General features: G+C 39.0%; 1 protein-coding gene across 3 annotated transcripts in view; it reads right to left on the bottom strand.

Annotated features, from left to right (window-relative positions):
• Positions 1–227: 227 nt before the first annotated feature.
• Positions 228–21,957, bottom strand: part of DECR1 (2,4-dienoyl-CoA reductase 1) — a 36,202-nt gene continuing 14,472 nt past the window's right edge. For all 3 annotated transcript variants that reach the window (XM_074944127.1, XM_074944128.1, XM_074944126.1), the window contains 8 exons: positions 17,336–17,393; positions 17,120–17,206; positions 12,302–12,449; positions 6,973–7,072; positions 5,437–5,509; positions 1,828–1,974; positions 506–568; positions 228–419 (listed from right to left, as the gene is read on the bottom strand). In XM_074944127.1, the coding sequence (XP_074800228.1) occupies positions 360–419; positions 506–568; positions 1,828–1,974; positions 5,437–5,509; positions 6,973–7,072; positions 12,302–12,449; positions 17,120–17,206; positions 17,336–17,393 (736 nt within the window). In that variant the 3' untranslated portion in view covers positions 228–359. The remainder of the gene's footprint in view (positions 420–505; positions 569–1,827; positions 1,975–5,436; positions 5,510–6,972; positions 7,073–12,301; positions 12,450–17,119; positions 17,207–17,335; positions 17,394–21,957) is intronic.

Here is a 21,957-nt window from a genome sequence, read left to right on the forward strand (position 1 = left end):
GCTGGTGCACACTAGAATTTAAACCCCAACTGGTGCATGCTATCACATCATGTAAACCAGCCCACATTAAAACAAGAAGAGAAGTGGAACTAATTCTACAGCATGGCATAGATATTTTTACTCAAAGCTGTAGAATATTTTACGTACCTAATCAAAAGACTTCATTTGCCTATGGGAACAAAACAGTCAAATTAAGGGGTAAGTATAAATGACTCATTCAAAACATATTCCAATTTAAAAATATTTTATTAGAATTGCCAATAAAATGTTTAACAAGATTATTTCTTAATATGTGTGTGATTTACAGCTAACGGTACTTTTCCAGTGATACTTTCTGTAAGGAAGATAAGACGAGTATTTTAAGAGCCTTTTGTTTTCCTGATTAATGCTTCCATTATATCCCACTGCTCATTGGTAACCTACATAATATAAGAAGAAATAGCATTTCACTTATATACATTTTTAAGTATGTTTGTATGTAAATAGTATGCATGTAACTTATTACCTTTTTCAGGTCATTGAACTCTCCAGCCATAGAAACATATTCTCCACCATCCATTCTAATAACCTAGGGGAAAAGGAAGCAATACACTTAAGATTGGTGCTTTTTTATTCTCCTGTATCATTAGCATTCTCATATATCAGGGTTTGGAAACATCAACCTCAACTTGTACAAATTCAGACTAAACAATACACTCAGAATAAATGAATGCAACACTTCTTATAAGAAGCTCTGTGCTTTAAAACCATTAGCTAGAGTGAAGTATAATTAAGGCTAAGAGTTTGTCACGGATATTTAGGGTAACCAGATGTCCCGATTTTATAGGGACAGTCCTGATTTTTTGGGACTTTGTCTTATATAGGTACCTATTACCCTCCACCCCTGTCCCGATTTTTCATATTTGCTGGCTGGTCACCCTATGGATATTTTTAGTAAAAGTCACGGAGAGGTCACGAGCAATAAAAAAAATTCATGGAAGCTGTGACCTGTCCGTGACTTTTACTTAAAATATCCCTGACAAAATGGTGATCTGTGGGTCCCCACACCACTTGCAACAGGGCAGCTGCGCAGTGGCTAGGAGCTCCGGGGGCCCCCACTGCAGGTTGGGTGTTGGAGCTCCAGGATCCCCCGCACCCCACAGCTGGGAGCTGTGGGGCCCGAGCCGCCTGCAGCTTCGGGGGTCCCCTGCCATCTGCGGGGGCTGGGAGCTCTGGGGTACCCCCACAGCCCTGAGGGCCCGCTGCAGCTAGAAGCTTGGGGGTTCCCCTGCTACTCCTGGGGACCGGGAGCTGCAGGGTGTTCCCACTGCCAGCAGTTCCAGAGACCTCCACCGCCCGCCACGGCTTGGAGCTCAGGAGTTCTTCCACCGCCCGCCACGGCTTAGAGCTTGGGGGTGCCCCTGCCACCCACAGCTCCAGGGGCCCACACCGCAGCCAGGAGCTCGGGGTTCCCCCGCCGCCAGGGGTGGCTGGGAGTTGCAGGGTACCCCCGCCACCTGGGACGTCTTTTCTGGGGGCTGCCAGGGGCGGCAGGTGTGCACCGCTGCTCCCGGCCCCCATGGGCAGCTCCCGAGCGCCACAGGCTGAAGTCACGGAGGTCACTGGAAGTCACGGATTTGAGGCTTCGCGACCTCCACTACTAAATCGTAGCCTTAAATATAATCAACTGACTAGGTTAAAAATGAACCTAAAGTTTTCAGATTAGCAATTTCTTTTGCTAAGTTCTCAAATACGCTACAGCACCTAAAGCTTCTTTAAACACCACTCAGAACATCATCTATAAGCTTAATACTGGTGACAGCATGAACTAGAATAACGAAAACTTACTGCTCCAGTCACCCAACTTGCATATTCACTACAGAGGTATGTGGCAAGATTTGCAATTTCTTCTACAGTTCCCAGACGGCCACAGGGAATCCTCCCAATCATTTCTTTCTCAAATGTACCTGTTGGGTCAAGACGACTAAAAGCACCCTACAGAGTTAAAAAAAAAACAACAACAACATTCAGCAAAATGTTCTGAGTAACTAGAAAATAAATTCAAACTAAGATTTGATTTCTGGTATCAGACTTAATACAGAAGCTAACAGTTAGTAGGAGTGTTGTGACAATCCCATGCTTATTGGGGGCTGGGTTAAGAGAGAACAGGAGACAAAGGTCAAATTCTGGGGTAAATTCAGTCAACCAGTTACACCAGAATTTAACAAAGCAGTTCATGGTGTTCAGCAGTGACCCTTCTACACGATTAGAGAGCAGTAAAGAGAGGCTCTAGTAAACATCTTGTGCACTTTTTCTGAAAACGTGCAGGATAAAGCTTTGAGAAAAACGAAAATGCCTCAGAGCTACTAAAGAAATGTAGAGGAAACTTAAAATGAAACCAGAATCATACATAGCACAGAATAACGAAACTGAAAAGCAAGCATCCTTTAATCTGGTTGAATAGGAACAACGAACAGAATAAATCTAGATAGCCTTGGGCTTTAAAGTGCATTTGAATATCTGGGGACAGTGCAAGACATGGCTGAGCCTGGGGAGAAAAACCTCACTCAAATGGACTCTTACTAACAAGAATAAACTTTACTAAGCAAAATCAGAAACCTAAGAAAACATAATTGAAGTCAATGCAAGCACAGTGCTATTTAGTAAAACACATCAGTAAAATAGTAATATATAGTAACATAACTGCTTTATGATCTTATTTTTTAAAATACCAGGTTGTATATCTAATAACTTGGCACTGACAAAGGACTTTTCTTTTCCTCCTATGGTTACTTAAAACAGTGTTTCCCAAAGTGTGGGCCCCTTCCCCTAGGACAAGTGCGGGGAGAATAAAGATAGGCCTCTCAATTGTTCTCCAGCATATCAGCTTTCATTAAAAAAGTAAGTCTCCAGCTATTACAGCTGCAGAGAACCTTGAAAACTTGACTCACAAGCACCTGATGCAGCAATGCCTACCTTAGTTCGCAGAGAGCCTGAACAATACCCCTGAAGCATGAGCTGCCCCACTAACTCAGATACAATGATGATAGTTAATGTAAAGTATTTAATTATTCAAGGTTTATTATGAAGGTCTACACAATCTACTCTAAGTGACGACAGGGGTGGGTTTATTTCCCTTACTTCTGCTTGAGAAGCAAAGCCAAAATTGCCCATGAGAGTATCTAAGCCCACTTCAGAGGAAGCCAAGGCCAAGACCAAGACCTGTGCTTAACATAGTCAATGAGTGTGAAACCGTATTTTAGAGAAAAAAATTAATGTCAACACTTAGCACATGCAACTAGAACTAAAAACTGCTGTGAAGTGATACTGTAAACTTGACAATTAATGTTTTATTTCAGTTTTAAATAATAAAATAACTTGTATTCATTGATATAACATCCCGTATTGACTAGGGAGTTGCATGCGTTGTTGTATCTGTAGACCAAGCACACTGTATTCACCTGGGGCTCCTTGCATTGCTCCATTACCCCTACAAGCTCCCTGTTTGTCAACCTCCCATACCCCTCTAGTTCAGGGACTCCCTGCAAATCCCCCACTCCATCATTCATGCCAGGGGCTCTGTGTGCCCCCCATGTCTTCCTTCACCCATATCACTGTCTCCCATGCCAGGGGCTCTATGCCTCCCCTATTTTCTCCCTCTTCTATGCTTTCCCTTTCCCCCTTCCTTTCAATACCAGGGTTCCCCCTGTTCTCCCTGCCACCCAATCACCAGGACTTCTGTGAACCTCCCCATTTCCCCCACCACTCTTATTTCTTTTCTTTCTGTCTGGGACATAAGTCATTCAGGATGTCAACATTTTTAAACTGTACTGGGAGGATCAGCAGAGCTGAGATGGTGGGTATTATTATGCTGGAAGGCATTAAGGGTTGTCATAAACCAGTTTTTTGATATATACACAATTGTAAAGGAAGTTGAAGCTGCTGGGTCTGCTAACCAGATGCCAGGGGCCCGTGTGTCCTCCAATTTCCTCCTTCCACTTTTCCTATTTTCACCAAAATCAATAGGGTTCTACCCATTGATGCCTACAACATTCCCTGAAATTTTGGAATTGATTGGCTGTGGTATTCAAAAGAATTACAGACAAACAAATGCCAAGAATTTAATGTAAAGCCTTGCTTTCCTCAGACAAATATGTCATTTCTTAAAATAAAAAATGAAAGACCTGTTTAAAAATACCATTTAATTTCATTTAACAAAACTTCTAAAATGAGAGTAAACCTTAGACAACCCTCAGAGGAGTTGGAGAGGCATGAAGTTCCATTTTCCTTTATTGGGAGAAGGGAGGCTCAGCTTTTAAAAGTTTGGGAAAATACTATCCTGAAGAATTTACAATTACTCTCATTTCACAGATGGAGAAAATAAACTACTGAGAGTATTAGTGACTTGCTCAATGTTGCACAACACTGTTGGATCACTGGAGAAACCAAGTTTGGTCTTATCTATACCAAAAGGGTTATAGTAAGGGATATGCTATATTAAAGCATGTTTGCATGACATAACATATGTAGACTTGGAATCATTAGATTTTTATTGGTAAATGTCGATATGTGTCTGTGATGGGGTGGCCCAATCAGCTAATTAGGCTTCAAACAGGGGAGCTTTTGGCTGCAGGCAGCTAATTAGGAACAGGCTCAACTGTGTACGAACACGTGAGGCCTATAAAGCCAGGAAGCTGTCACAAGATAGGGACAGCTGCTGAGAAAGGGTAGTCACTCCCTGGGAAAAGGTTTTTTGGAGCTGGTACACCCAGAGAGAGAAAAGGGGAACCAGAGTGTAGGAAGCAGTCCAGAGATGGAACAGTAAGGACATAGAGAGGAAGCCCAGAACTGCTGAGCTGAAGGTCCCTGGACTGGAACCTGGAGTAGAGGGCAGGCCCGGTTCCCCTTCTAGCTACTGAGGGAGTGGCACCGGGGCAGTGAATGAGAACACTGCCAAGTGACCAGGAGGAGACGCTAGACTGGCGGTGAGTGGAGCACCTCATGACAATATCAATTTCACTGTACACACACAAACTGATTAAAATATATTTCCATCAAATATCAAAATTTACAGATAGGCAAAGTAAAAGAAATGCTGCTTGGTAACTCACTGGAGTTTGATTTAAGACTATTTATTTTGTATATTTTGATATGACGACAATTTGTGTTAACAGTTATAAAGCTTTAACTTTTTAAATCTCAACATCTAATGTCATTAAATAATTATTGTATGACTGCCATAAGTTCCCACAATTGTGAAAATTTGAGAAAAAAATAAGAAGCCGAAAAACCATAATTTTGTGCAACTGTGAAAATATAAATGAATACAAATATATAAACTGCTTTAAAATAAACATTAATATTTTCCATCAAAATTATAACAAAAATAAAAATCAATTTCTGCCAGGCCTAAGCACATGTAAAGTCATGTCTCACTTTTTAACAACAGAAGTGTACCTTTGTTCTTATTGGACCTGGTTGGATCACATTGAATCTCATGCCATATCTACCCCATTCAGCTGCAAGAGACCTAAAAATTCATTAATAGAATGCATAAATATTTCAAACAGCATGTTGTCTAATGTTATTCAGGACGTAATTTAGAATCAATTCTGGGAAGTATATGTGTCAAATTTATAAACACTTTTAACATTTGAATCCTGACCTAGGTTCTCAGATTTTTTTGAAATATTTTTACTTTTTTTTGTTATTGGATTTGAATCTTCTCACACATGGATCTCATGTTACATTTAATTAGCCAACTGACGAATACAGTAACACCAATTTGAAGTATATAAAGCATACATTAATGACAATCATTGGGACTTAGGTACCTATCTCACTTAGGCACTTTAGAAAATCCCACCAGTACACACTTGTGGCAGTCTTCAATATAATTCTCAAACCAAGTGTTTTAGGAAAAATAAGATAACCAAACCCCAACTTCTAATATGTTTTACAAAGCAGAGTAAGAAATGCAGTTTTCCTTTTATGAACAATATCGTCTTTGCACATGCTGTTTCTTTAAAGGTGCTAAAACATCTGTTGTGGTAAATGAATAAGGTGGCTAGTCTTTGAAATACACCCTTTTAAGTCATACTCAACTTCTATGAAAAAAGTGTAAAAGAACAAAGGAAAAAAGTGTCCCTTATTTGATTCTGGAGAAAATCATACCTGACCTACTTATATTTTCAAACATTTCCATTTGATTGTCTCTACTGAAGTGTACGGGCTGAACTGTCTGTTAGTATCATCTATTCCAGGGGTCTCAAACACGTGGCCTGTGGGCCGTATGTGGCCCACAAGGTTATTTCCTGCCGCCGCCAAGCTCCCCTCCCCCCCGCGTCCCTGCTCCTCTGTATACCTCCAGGCGCTTCCTGCTGCCAAACAGCTGTTTGGCAGCGCTTAGCACTTTCCAGGAGGGAGGGGGAGGAGCAGGGAGCCGTGCACTCAGGGGAGAAGGCGGCAGAGAAGAGGTGGGGCAGGGGTGGGGATTTGGGGTGGGGACTTTGGGGAAGGGGTGGGAAGAGGCGGGGCAGGGGGTTTGTACCTTTATATGAAAAGGTGTCAGTGATGTGACCCTCGGGCCAACGTACTAGTCCTCATGCTGATCTATTCCCATATAGCTGCTAATCACAGATGTCTTTGTTTGGGGAATAAATGTGGATATCTGTGTAATGCTATTAAAGGAATTATTGCAGATAGTCCTGATTAAAATCTAAGCAGCAGAATTCCATGGAATTGAGTAAACTTCTATTTATTGATCTTTTTGCTCTAGTAAGATGGCAAAAGTAATACAACTTAAATCTTCTTTCCATGAGAAGCTGTGATAGTAGCAACTGCTTTCTTGTTACATAAAATGGAAGCTAAGGAGTTCATTCATGATCCAGTCAAATAGCTTAATTTTGCCAGACTGACAAGATGTGGATAAAGAACCGATCAGCCCAGTCTGGGAAATGTGAAGATAAAGCACTGGTATGCTCAACTACTCACTTGCACATTGCATCTACCCCAGCTTTGGCAGAGGCACTTGGTGATACAAATCCAGACCCACTCTCCGCATAGATTGTTGTAATAGCCAAGAATGCTGCCCCTGTAAGATGCAAGAAGATAACATTTTTAAACATGTAGGATGAGCTACAAATCTTAAAATCAACATAAGTATCAGAACAGTACTGGTTTTCATCTCTGTTTTCAGGGATTTAACTTTCAGCTGTAAAAATGAACTCAAACAAGTTTGGCTCCAGCTGTTCTTTTCACTTTCGATTCTCCCTGTCCCTGAAATGAAAGAGTTTTTCCATATATAAAAATTCTTTTTCTTGGTGGTACTATAAACCCCAATACTGCATTTGGAATTGTGCAAGTAGGTCCTTGCACCCACAGAGTCCCTCTGACACTGAAATTATACCAATAAACTCCTTCTAGTGTACACAAGGCATGAGCCAGGTTACTATTCTCATGATACTTCTTGAGGCCCAGGCCTTTAGGATATTTCTATACTGCAATTAGAGCTGTAATTTCCAACTTGGGTAGATGTACACATGCTAGCTTTGCTTGTGGTAGCGTTCTACAACCAGTGATATAGCTGCGATGGCATAGGCAACTGCTTGGGCTAGCTGCCTGAGAACAATCCAATCCAAGATCCTAGAGACGTACTCTGGCGGCTAGCCCGAGCCACTGCTCGTGCTGCTGTGGCTGCACTGCTATTTTTAGCTTGATGAAAGCTAGCGTGGGTGTCTTCTCAAGATGGGAATTACACCTCCATCTGCAGTGCAGGCATACCCCCAGTTCTCAGGCAGCTATTTTTGCTCCAGCTTCCATCAGTTCCCCACACTTCCTGGCTGAAAGGGCAGGACATAAAACATCAATGTGAACAATTATTAATTTCAGCATAGTCTTAAATTATTACGAATTGCAGTAGGGGGCTTGAGGCTGAAATTGAAGTTTATTCTAGTGCTCAGAGATCTCTTTTCTTAGCAGGTTACAGTAACTCATACTACAGCAGAAAATATGCCCAAGTTAATCTTGACAATTGTACTAAATCTTGCTATTAGTGCCATAATGAGGTCTCCTAACAAAGACTGTTTTTATAAAATACATTCAGTTAGAATAGCAATTATCAACATAAATGAAGTACTTTTTGTGATGTAATATTTTTGTTTGTTCACTCACTTTCTTTTGTAATACTCAGTAACTCAAAATAGCTTGCCCAATCATTAGTGCGTACCTACTGTAGTTGGGGGAAGGGGGGGGGCGGATAAAACATTAGCTATAAGTCCCTGGTAAAGAGACCACTAGTTCCTTATGCTAGTGAATGTAAAACTAAAATATTAAAAAAAAAATACTATAGGTAGAATAATGATTTTAATTAGAACTGTTGCCCAATGGACATCACGAACATTTTATGTCTTGGGGATAGCCCACATACAAAGTCAAAGTAAAGTAACTCAATTAAACATTTATGTTGAGAAAAATTCACAGGAGAATTAAAATAAAAACAATTAGCCTTAAAGAAATCAAAGTCTCTGTATGGAGAATTTTAACAGAAAAACAGACCAAAAAAACCCCAAGCTAACTTTAAAATCTATTTTGATGTGGATATAAATTATTCGTAATTAGTAGACTTACAAGGGATAGGTTTATTAAATGCATGTTAAGTAAAACCAGGTGCCCCCAGCTTAGAAGCAGCAAAACTGATATTTACCAGGTATTGTTAAGGCTCATCAATGTTTTATTTATATGTATTTCAGTTCACTCTTACAAGGTGTATGTGTAAATGTATCAGTTCATTAAAAGGCATTATTTAATTGTTTTCACTATCTCGTGTTAAAATTTAAAATAATGTTTAAATAAAGAGGCAATGGACTGGCAGATTACTAATAGTAATTTGTATTACAGTAACACTTATATGCCCCAACAGAGATTGGGGCCCCCCACTCTGCTAGGAAGAATACAAATGCACAGTAAGACACTTCCTGTAACAAAGAGCTTAAAAGCTAAACAAACTGTGTACTATTTATAAAAATAGTTTTAATGTAGATCACATTTTGGACCTAAAATACATGTCAGTGTCTCTGTAACAACAGCTGTGATGTATGCTAGCATACTATTATTATTTGTTTATAGTAGCACTCACAATGTACTATGTGCATCCCAAACATTCAAGAAAGAATGGTCCCTGCTCCAAGGAGCTCATATCGTAAGGAGAGGCAAGTAGACATGGGTTAGGGGAAGGGAAACAACAAATAGGGAATTTTAAAAAATATAAATGAGATTCACTGAAGGCAGCATGGCAGAAGTGGGTCTCTTAAGAGGGCCTTAAATGTGAACAGGCCTTGCATGAGGGTGCCATGAAGAAGAAAGCACGACTGTGAAAGACGATAAACTGGTGGCCAAGGGTGTGGACACTATTAGAGTGGAGAGGGAAGGTAAAGGGATGCCATGAAACTTAATAAGGATATGTAGAAATGGAAAGAATTACATGGAGCTTTGAAGAAAGAGGCAAGAAGCTTAAATTTAATGGGATATGAGATGGGGAGCCAGGGAAGATAACTGAAAAGGACATTGACAAGTTCCTATTGTGAGACAAGGAAGCTGACTTTAATGGCTGCAATGTATGAGTATTGACTAAAGGGAAGCAAGGTATATGTTTGGAAGACCAGAAAAGACGCTACTGCAGTAAAATAGGCAGGACATTAAGAGGTCCCAACAAAGATTTGTCTGTTGGGATGGATCTTAGATGCTGAGTAGGAAGAAGATATTAGTACCTAAGTGTTATTGGACTGACTGTACATTTCCAGAATGCATTGCATGTGGCACATGAAAATACCATTTGACCAGAGACCATAACATACTCTAAAGTGTCTATACACAGCTTTGAAACTTTAAACTCTAGTCATCAACATACAGCAATGGCAAAGCAAATTCAAAGCATCGTGGACGCTTTTTGGAGTAAAGTTGTACTAAGTTGTCATAAAGACTGCAATCCCAATAAATATGACCATATTAGCATTTTTTGTAATTATGATAGTAACAGATTTTTGTTCAGGTAAAATATAGGAACAAGCCTATATGCATGCTATTACTTTTCATGCTCTAGATAGGACTTCTTGCACTTCTATATTTTTCCTATATCGTTCTGGAATAAATGTATGTTTTGGGTAATAGAGGAAGAGATTACATTACAGTTGCAAGATGAGATGGCTCACATATGTAAAGTGAACTACTCAATATTCATGTACAGTGAAGAGACTATGAATTTTCATTATAATTATCACAAAAACAACGGAAGATTATGTAACTCATTCTTGAATTAAGTCTATACTCTACTAGCAATTTACTATTTTAAATGTTCCCAAGGAAAAATCCCATAGAAATTAAAATACCTTATTCCCAAGGATTCCCTGAAGCACAAAGAGGCAGTTATATGCAGATTCATTAAAAAGATCATAATGAAGCTCATAATGATATACAGCAAAATATATGAAGAGATGATTTTAAAACTACAATCTAATGAGCAGTAAATATGGTTTCAGGTATGAAAGAGCCTGACACAGTGATTGTACAATAATTAAGAACATATTTGGGAAAGTTTATTATTAGAAAGGAAACACTTTTTGCTGCTTTTACATAATTGCAGACTGTGTTAAAGCAACAAAAATCTGAAACCTTAGAATGAACAAGTCCATCTGATCAGGCAGCTAGAGAAATGCAATACAAATAGGTTTTGCAGAATTCAATTTTTATTGTTTATATTTGACAGATAATATCAATGTTTATTTTCAAGCATTTTTTATTTTTATCAATTGAAATGTTCACCGTTGTGTGAAATCATGGGTTTAACGCTTTTTTTTCCAATTTTTATTTTTTAAATTTTCTCAGTTGTGGGAAATTATGGGGTGTGATCAGACAATTTTTTTAGTGACAGTACATACTGAGATTCAAAAAGTTAACACTTCATATAAGTCTTAACACAAATTGTCAACGTCACATGTCAAAATATACTAAGTAAATATAATTAAATCAAATTCTTAAGTTCTCAATCAGCATTTTTCTTACTTCGCCTATGCGTAAATTTCTGTCACCACTGATGGAACTACTTTTTGTTGTTTTGTGTGCGTACAGTGAAATCGACGTTTACCAAAATTTACCTATTAAAAAGCTAATCTTTCTAAATACAAGTCAGGACAATTCTAGGCTCTTATCTAGTGTGAGCTATTGACTCAATGTATGACCATGTGCCTTAATAAATCTGGAAAAGTAGTAATAAAAAAGGGACCATATGGAAAACCATACCCAAGAACTTGCATTGCTGCTAGCCAAAGAGCAGGAAAGGAAGATTTATCTTTTTTCATTTTATAAATTAGCAAAGCAGTGTGCCAGAATAAAAATAGAGCTTTCTACATACGTCTGCCAGTTATTATATACTGGCATATAACATTTTCCCCTAAAACAAATGAAAAAAATTGGTTACGTTGTCGCCTACTCAGGCACTATATATTTGAATGTCCACTGGAACAGAATTACCAATTAGTCCAATTTTCAGAGTTACCGTCAGACACTCTGTCAAGTACTTTAGGATCAAAATTTGAATTTAGGAAAAATGAGAAACAAAACCTAATCTTAAATATTTTCATAATTTAAAAATATTGCTTGAAGTTAAACATTAACCTCTAGTTAACATTAAACATCACAGCCTGGAACTTGAAAAATGACTGGAAACGGACTAGAAAGAAGACTGAAACCAATACGTCTACTTTTATTGGTGAAGTAGAGGGAAATTCAAAAAGTCTTCAAAAGTAGTGAAAAGCAAGTTAGATGTTTGCAGTTCTTTTACTTTAAATAAATCTAAGGTGCCGATAGTAACATTAATGGTATTTTTGGGAGGGAAAAAATAACCTAGCATGATTTTTAACCTAACTGAATCCATTTAAATGAATGCCACATAGTTCATTGCTTAATTAAAGGAAAATGGAGAAAGGACACAGGAGATGAGTTATAGCACTATTTTTAATAATTTACAGATAAGGTCCAAATCCTGCAATCAGATTTATGTAGGCAGCCTCATTCACTTTGGATCTGATTGCAGGATCAGGTCCTAAAATAAAATGATGGATTCTGCAAGGTAGTGCTGTGTTGTATAGAGGTTTGCACTATACAAAAGTTTCTTCTTTCAAACCTGTACAGCATTACAACTCATTTACCAAAATGTTCATTTAAAGCATCAAAACTTGCTATTGTACACAAGTTTTAAAGCAAGGACAGTAAATGGTAATGAGATGTCACAATCCTCAGGCACTGTTTAGCTTTAAGTGTAACTTACCTTTTTGTACTTTAATTAGTTCCTTTCCAATTTCTAGAGTTACAAAGGCAGTACCATTAAGAACAATATCAACTATTGTTTTCCACGCATTAGCAGAAAGACGTTCAGTAGGAGAAACAAAGTTTCCAGCTGCATTGTTTATCACAACCTAAAACAAGAGAAGACAAGCCTAAAAAGTTATACAGAAATTACCATATATACTCGTTCATAAGCTGAATTTTTTTGGTAAAAAAGTGACGCATCAAAGAGCGGGGGTCGGCTTATAAATGGGTCTACACCAAAATTTGCTGATTTTAAACTCCATGAAACCATTGAATTGAATATCTAATACACTGTCATTTTGTTTACCTGGAGCGCCTGTAGGCATGGAGGAACTGAGGGTTCCTCATGGCCGCGGTTTGCTGTTCCCAGCTACTTCCCGCAGCTCCCATTGGCTGGGAACGGCGAACCGTGGCCACAGGGAACTGAGGGTCTCCATGCCTGCAGGCGCTCCAGGTAAACAAAATGTCCCAACCCGCCAGCGGCTTACCTTGACAGGCCGGGAGCCAAAGTTTGCCGACCCATTTATTGATGTCAATACTGCAGCCTTTTAAAGTTGCAAAGGCTTTGTTTAGTGGACTAGATTGGCTTGAAAGGAATCCTAAAAGAGCAGTAATTTGATCTCTTCATGCATTTCTACCAAAGGACCTCATAAGTCTCGAGCCAATATGAAAATATAACATGCAGAATCGATGGAATCTCTAATAAAATTGAAACAGCCTGTTATCCCCACAGACATGCCAATCTATAGGGCTGCTTTGAAATAAAACAATAATAATAATTTGACAGTGATAAAGCAGGTGACATTCCTGTATAAAGTCCTACAAAATCTATAACTACTATAATAATAATCTATTTTCATACTAGTATTTAAAATGAACAACGGCGAAATCAAAAGAAAAAGCTCTGCTTATCACGCAGTGTTCAAACTTAAAGTTGTTGAATATGCAGAAGCAAACAATAATTGCGCCGCTGCTCGTGAATTCTGTATCAATGAGAAGTAAGAGAATGGCGAAAAAATAAAACACTAAAAGACATGCCAAGAAGCAAGAAAAAAATGTCCAAAGAGGTGCGCTTCATTTCCTGAGCTGGAGAAAGATCTCAATAATTGGGTTGTTGAATGTTGACAAAATGGGTACATTGTCACTAGAACTGGAATTCGTCTGCGTGCTCTGCAAATGTCGAAAGATGACAAATACAAGTCAAGTTTCAGAGTAGCAGCCGTGTTAGTCTGTATCCGCAAAAAGAAAAGGAGTACTTGTGGAACCTTAGAGACTAATAAATTTGTTAGTCTCTAAGGTTCCACAAGTACTCCTTTTCTTTTTGCAAATACAAGTCAGTAAAGCCATCAATGTTTGTCGCATCAGCGGGTTGGTGTACTCACTTCATGAACCACCATAGTGTCTGTCTTTGTCAGCTAACAAAGATAGCGCAAAAGCTGCTGAGAGATCTGGAAGAAAAAAAATCTAATCTTTCCAAAGGTTTATTATAAAATATCGAAAGAAATATGCATTTGAACTGTCACAAATAGGAAATATGGACGAAACACCGATGACATTCGATCTCCCGAGCAACAGAATGGTAATCGGTGTTGGTGAAAATACAGTTTTAATTAAAACCACTGGCCATGAAAAAATCCATTTTACGGTGGTTTTATTGTGTTTGGCAAATGGATCAAAGCTCCCTCCTGTTGTTTTTTAAAAAAAACCTTGCCTAAAAACATGAAATTTCCTGCTGGTGTCATTGTACGTGCACACGAAAAGGGATGGATGGATGAAAGTGGGACTATTGAATGGCTGGAAAAAAAGTGTGGAATAAGAGACCAGGAGCACTTTTCAAGAAACCTGCTATGCTCGTTTGGGACATGTTCAGGGCACACAAGACGGAGGAGGTGAAAAGTGTGGCCAAAAATATGAAAACTACTTTGGCTGTAATACCTGGAGGCTTAACTTCAACTACAACCGCTTGATGTCTGCCTGAACAAATCCTTTAAAGACAGGCCATGCAAAATATGGTCTGAATGGATGTGCTCAGGCATGGCGAAGCTGACAAAAGGCGGGACTCTTATGAAGCCCGAAATCAATCTGATCACCAAGTGGATCAAGGACGCGTGGGTGTCCATTCCCTCGGAAATGACAGAAAAATCATTTAGGAAATGCTGTATCAGCAACGCATTCAACGGGTCAGAAGATGATGCCATATTTGAAGATGACACAACAGAGGCTGATGATGAGAAGGAATCTGAGTCTGAAGATGACACTGCCGACATCTACGATGACAATGCAGGTGCAGCTGTGACTGAAGCAGAGTTTAATGAACTGTTTGGTGAATCAGAAACTGATTCAGACTTTGAAGGATTTTAAGACTTTTTAAAATCTCATTGTTCTAATTTACTTGTTACATATTTGTTCAGTTATTACATATTATTATAACAGCTTTTTCGTTGGATTACATTAAAATAATTCCAGCAAAACTTGAGTGTTTCTTGTGATGCCAGCTTTTAAAATATAGCAGGGGTTGTCAAACTTTGGCTCCCGGCCCATCAGGGTAAGCTGCTGGCGGGTCAGGACATTTTGTTTACTTGGGGCATCTGCAGGCACAGAGCTCCTCAGCATCCAGTGGCCGCAGTTTGCCGTTCCCAGCAAATTGGAGCTGCAGGAAGTGGCGCCACTGGGAGCTGAGGGCTCCATGCCTGTGAACATTTCAGGTAAACAAAACGTCCCAACCCTCCATCGGCTTACCCTGATGGGCCGGGAGCCAAAGTTTGATAACCCTTGAAATATAGGGTCTGCTTATGAAAGGGTCATACAGTTTTTACTATTTTTTACCTATCCATCTTCGGGGGTCGGCTTATAAACGAATGGGCTAATGAACAAGTATATACGGTAGTTCACCATAGCACTTAAGAGGTATAAGAAACCTTTTGGCATTGCTAGACACAGAAGTAAAAATCTTCCTATCAAATGAAGTACAGTTTAGACAGACAGGAAATAATCCATCATAAACTGCAGAGAAGGGCCACCATATAGACTCTGGCCATTAGGCTACGCAGCCCTGACTAAGGGGGGGCAGCCATATTGACCCTGGCCACTAGGCCATGCAGCCCTGCAGAAGGGGGCAGCCATTTTGACTCCAGTCATTAGGCCATACTGCTCTGAGTCTAGAGTGGTCATTTGGACTCCGCCACAGGGATATAACAGCTTTCCCCCGTCCCCAAAGTATGACGCGGTGTTCCAGCCCCACGACATTCTCCCATAGTGAATACTGGAAAGAAAGCTATTCTGGACAGGTAACTTGGTAGAATTTTAGGTGGTCAAACTCAGGGATCTTTACTAATAGTTCAAACAACCACCTACATATCTAATATTTTCTAAGTTGCTAATATCAGTGTTCAATGATCCTGACTGTTGTATCCCATTGAGGACAAGTGGGTATAAAAGAATAAATGTTTTAAACAGACTCACTGTCAAGTGGTTTTGTAACATACGGTACTGAAACAGGACACAGAACTCCAAGAAAGTGAAAAAAATGTATATATTCTCTTCACATGGCTTCTGGTGGGATTTTTTCCTGACTTCTAGCCCACGCTGTCTCCCTCCTCCACTTTATCCCATTTTTGTCCTCTGACCCCTCCTTTACATCCCCTACTCTGTTCTCTTGCCAAGTTATTTCCTTCCTTCCTTCCTTGGGCTTTTGTTATCTCTCTCCCCCAAGTTCTGCCCTCTGATGGCCCTACACACTGCATTAAGCTATACTGGCAAAAGCACAGTTTTGCCAGTTTAAGCTGTGTCCACACTTGAAGTGCTTTGATATGGAATACCACTACAGCTACACTGGCAAAGCCCTTCTAAGTGCCAGCCTGACATATGTGCCCTGTCTCCCAAAACTGAACAGGCTAGTTCTCCTACAACTCTAACCAGCTTGGGACCTGTCTACTTGAGACACTGCCCATCTCCCTCTTCCATAATGCGACAGCTGGATACCTCTGGACTTAAAAGAGAGGGACTGGGGGTAAAGAGTCCTATGTGAGAAGCCCTTCGCTTTGGAACCAGCTCCGTTAGCTTTGGTCCAAAATAGCCTTATTTGTTCACCTTCTGGGCACACGGAAAGGCTTATCTTTTTACTCTGGCTATATGGAAGTTGACATTTTGTGAGTAGAGTTCTGATTTGTTTAGCTGACAGTGAGTTGCTGAGGACTGTGTGCAGGTTATTGGAGAGTGTTTACCTGCTAGGTTTAATCGGTAATTTCTTTACATGTTAGTTTTCAAAATAGGTACCTTTTTTGTATATTTTGTGTACACCAAAAAAAAGGCAAGGAAGGAAGAGAGAGGAAGAGAGAGAGAGAGACTGTTATTTCTGCTTTTAATTTGGAAGACACTCTGATAGTAATGTGACAGTTGTCATAAATCCAGAGATAAATAAAATTCCTGTAGGGCTTCATTCTGCTCGCTTTACTCACACAAGTAATTCCACTCGAATAGCAATGGAACTTTTTGAATGGGTAAGGGGACAGGATTTGGTCCATTTGGCTACTGAATCATTCAATAGCTACACAAAACCGACTAGATACTATGGGGATAGGCACTGTAGAAAACGAAGATAAACAGATAAAACACTAGTTTTGTGCTGCACTACTGCTGTATTAGTAGCTGTCTTTTTTCTGCAGGTCTCTGTATGCAGAGCTGCTTTTCTACCATATATCACTTTTGTTCCCACATACTATTCAGGGTATTTTCACTGAAGATTGAAGTCCTTGCCTCATAACTATCATATACTTACATCAGGATGTCCTGCCACCTTGATTAATTCAGCAACAGCATTCTTAACTGAAGCTGGGTCTCTCACATCACACTGGATTGTATGAACCTATATATTAATGGAGAAAAAGGCAATTGTAAGACTTTATAAAAGTATCACTCATGAGATAAAGAATAAAAAAAATTCTTTAAAATTCATTAAAAAAATATAAAAATACAAACTTATCCATAAACTTACCTTGTTTCCTGTTTTAGAAGAAATCTCTTCTGCAGTTTGTTTCAAAACATCGATCTTCCTAGAAATAATTATAAATTTTAGCATGACTTGAGTTTCCACTAAATGCATCTATGTTATAAATCATTACACTTTGAAACATTAAAATCTTTCTATGAATGCCATTTGTGTGTTGGTGATTTTAGTGCAAAATTTACCTTTGAAATAAACATAATTTAGGGCCTTGGTATTTCAATTCAGTTTCTGAAAAAAGCTCTTTCAAGTAAAATGGAGCTTTAAAGAAATTCCAAGTTATGTCCAACAAAGTAATCTTCTCTCATATTTTCAGCTAAAAGCAACTCCGATGGGACTTAAAAAAAAAAAAGAGATACTTTTGATAGTAAAACACAGCAGGTGATATTTAACAAAAAATGCCTTCATCCTGGGCACAATGAAATTTAGCAAATGAAATTTAAGGTGCTACCCTTAGGGAAGAAAAACCAAATGCAAAAATACAGAACAGGGGATAACTGGCTTGGCAGTAGCACTGCTGAGAAGGATCTGGGAGTGGTGGTGGATCAGAGCAATGCAATGCTGCTGCAAAAAAAGCAAATGCAGTTTTAGGTTGCATTAACAGAGGCATAACATGCAAATCACGGGAGGTGATAGTAATGCTCTACTCAGCACTGGTTAGGCCTCAATTGGAGTGCTGTGTCCAATTTTGGTCATCAATGGATAGAAAGGATGTAGAGAAACTGGAAAGGATCCAGAGGCAAATGACAAAGATGATCGAAGGAATGGAATGTAAACCATATGAGCAAAGACTGAAGGAACTGGGTATGTATAGTTTGGAAAAGAGGAGATTAAGGAGGGACATGACAGTGATCTTCAAATACTCGAAAGGCTGCCATAAAAAAGATGGGAAAAGTTATTCTCTTGCCACAGAGGGCAGGACTAGAGGCAATAGGTTCAAACTACAGCAAAGCAGATTTAGATTAAATCTCAGGAAAAACTTCCTAACTGTAAGAACAGTAGGACAATGGAACAGACTGCCTAGGGAGGTTGTGGAAGCTCCTTCATTAGACTTTTCAAAAGGAGGCTGGATAGCCATCTGTCTTGGATGGTTTAGACAACACAAATCCTGCATAACACATTTGACACCTAAACAGCATATTGGCAGGGCATTAGAGTGGATGGTTCTATGATACTAAGTTTTTTATTTGGGGCTGTCAATTAACCACAGTTAACGCCGGAGATTAACTGAAAACAAAATTAACACATTAATCACATACCTTTGGGCAGGGAGGGAGGCATCAGCAGCGGCCCCAGCTCAGAGCATCGGGTGGGCTGAAGGGGAGTGGGCTCCAGTCCAGAGCTCTGAAGGGGAGGGGGCGGGTGTGGCGGTTGGGCGGGAGCCCCGTGCCCTGAGGCTGGAGCCCGGAGCCCCGACAGGGGACTCGAGCCTGGAGCCCTGCACCCAGGGGGGGGGGGGGGGGGCGAAGCCCAGAGCCCCCAAGCCTATTTTTGAAAATACAGAAAACCTAAAAAAATATTTAAATAAATGGTATTCTATTATTGTTTAGCAGTGCGATTAAAACTGCAATGAATCACAATTAATTTTTTTAATCTCACAAATAGTCACAATTTTTTTAATCGTTTGAGAGCCCTAATTTTATTACTTTTTATATATTCACTTATTTTTGGGGGGGAAAATATTAAGGAAAGGCCTACCAAGTGTTATAAGTACAGTATTTGATTTGTTATTTGGAAGAGCTTCACAGGTTATGTTAACTTGACGGATGAGATTAATTGCTCTTATGCTGGAAATCAGTAGAAATCCTGATGGTTAAAAGAAATATTGGCTATAGGAAATAATAAAAAAAACTTGATAAGAAAGATAATTCTAATGATAAAATCATAATGGCCATTGCTGTCCATTTAAAAAGAAATTTGTTGACTTATTTTGTAAGCATCTAGAGGATAATAGCCAACATGAATTTGTCAAGAACAAATCATGCCAAACCAACTACATTTCCTTTTTTGACAGGGTTATTGGCCTAATAGATAGGGGGGAAGCTGCAATGTGATATATCTTTAGTTTAATAAGAGTTTTGATAGTCCCACGTGACATTCTCCTAAACAAACTATGGAAATATAGTCAAATGAAATAAATACAAGGTAGATGCACAACTGGTTAAAAGACTATATTCAAAGCAGGGTGGATAAAAATCAATTATTTAAAAAAAAATTGTTTCTTAATTTAAATCAGATTTTTTTGATAAAATGCTTTTTGAGGAAAAACCTAAAGATAGTTTTAATTAAGATACATTATAGCTCAAAGATATCTCATCATAGAATAGGGATTATAAATTCTAATTCTATATTCATGTAATGTTTAAGAAAAGTTTGAGTTCCAATAGTTCATGGATTAAGAACCCAATCTTATGGGATTCCAGGGGCTTCTGTATAGATTATTTAGGTTAATCTTTCTATCTTCCCAATGGGATTCAGTGCTCAGTCTAGAAGATACAATCAGAGATGCTTAGTTTTGTAGTTCTCAAACTGTTGATTTGTGTCTCCAGAGATAACATGCTTGTTAACAGCAAATTTTTTTAAAATAAAGAAATCATATATAGAGGTGAGAAATAACAGACCTCAAACCTATTGTCCCTCAGCAAATTTGTGTACACTGTGTCAATTCCTTACCCCTCTCTAGAAGTGCAAAGTTTCAAAAAGTTCAATGAATTGTTGGGGGCGGAATAGATCTGGAGAAGAAGACTGGAGATAAATGGGAGAAGGGAGGGACAGGCAGTAGAAACAAAAGTGAAACTGTCTGAGCACCATATTCCAGAAGACTTGAGGTCTGAGTATAGCCTTCATTGATTTGAGATCTACCATACCATTCTCTCACTAGAAGGGAAAACCTATAATGGCAGCAGGCTGTAAGAGAGACACAGTTTGGGAATATTTTAATGAAGTTCCTCTACCAGTGGGTAAGACAGGCATGTGTGCAAAATGTGAACAGTGCAACAAAGAAATGCAAGGCCTGGTTGCCCGAATGAAACAATATCATGAGAAGTGTTCCTTCTCAGGAAGAAGCTGCGTTGAAGAGGATGCAGGAACTTCAGGTTGGTTAACTTTTTTATTTCATACTTCTTTCTTAAGGACTGCCTGTCTTCCTTCTGGACTATTCTTGAATTCTCATGTTTGAGCAAAAAAATATAGTTGTTACTCTATGGTACTATCACTTTAGATGCAGTTGTGATAAAAAAACAAATAGCTGAAATAGGCAGATCTTCCTTTTACAATTTCACCTTTAAACTAGTACTGAGTGTCAGTGAATGCAATGAGTAATACTAAATAAGCAGTATGGAAATAATAATTAAATAACTGCATTGACTTATTTTGTTTAGGAGAATCCATCCTCAACATACAGGATTCTGAAGACTATCCACCTTCAAGATCATTATCATTTCCTATCGTTTCAGAGTTATCTGCCAATGATAGCGTTTTAGTCACATCGTGTAGGTCACATAGCCACAGTATAGAGCCATAGCCTCTAGCAAAAAGAAAAAAAACATCTCCATCATCCAGCAACTACCACAGATAAATTTGTGATAAGAGCCAGCAGATTACAAAAAGAGGTAATTGATGAAAAAATTGCCCAGTCTGTTTATGCAACAAACTCTTCTTTCCGTATGATTGAGAACCCACACTTCAGTAACATGGTTCAGTCATTAAGACCAGGATACAGTCTACCCAACGGAGCAGATGTTGCAGGCAAATTGCTGGATAAAGTGTATGAAAGAGAAATTGAGAAATTCAATGCAAATGCAAAAGGTCTAGAGGGTGAAATTGTTAACCTGAGTCTTGATGGGAGCAACAATGTCCACAATGATCCTGTTGTATATGCTTGTGTGACAACTGAAGAAGGGAATGTCTTCCTTACAGAAACAATTGATACATCAGGAAATGCACACACAGCAGAATACTTACAAGAAGTAGCAGTAAAAGCTATAACAAACTGTGGGGAAAAAAATTCAAATGTCTAGTCCAGCTTGGTCACAGACAATGCTGCAAATGTGTCCAAGATGAGAAGAAATTATTCAGAAGAGAGTCCCAAGCTAATAACATACGGTTGCAGTTGTCATTTGATGCACCTCCAAGCCAAAGACGTCAGTGTTCCAGAAATAAAGGCTAATGTTGTTGAAATTGCAAAATACTTCCCTAACAACCACTTTGCAGCAGCTGCTCTGAAAAAAGTGGGAGAAACCAAGCTAACCTACCCACAAGACGTGCGATGGAACTCAGTAGTGGACTGGTTTGAGCACTATATCAAGAACTGGCCTAATCTGATGACAGTTTGTGAACAAAACTGTGAAAAAATAGATGGCACTGTCACAGCCAAAATTCTCAACATTGGGCTTAAGAGAAATGCTGAACACTTGCTGAGTATCCTGTAGCTTGTTTCTGTAGCCTTGAACAAAATGCAGGGAAATAGCTGTTTTATTGCTGATGCTGCTGAAATTTGGAAGGAACTGAGTGAGATCTTAAAAAGAGAAATACACAATGACAGAGTTAAATTACAAGCATTAAAAAAATGAATGGGACAAGCACTATCTCCAGCTCATTTTCTTTCAAATATT

This window comes from Natator depressus, chromosome 2, assembly GCF_965152275.1.
Source record: "Natator depressus isolate rNatDep1 chromosome 2, rNatDep2.hap1, whole genome shotgun sequence".
NCBI lineage: Eukaryota > Metazoa > Chordata > Testudines > Cheloniidae > Natator > Natator depressus.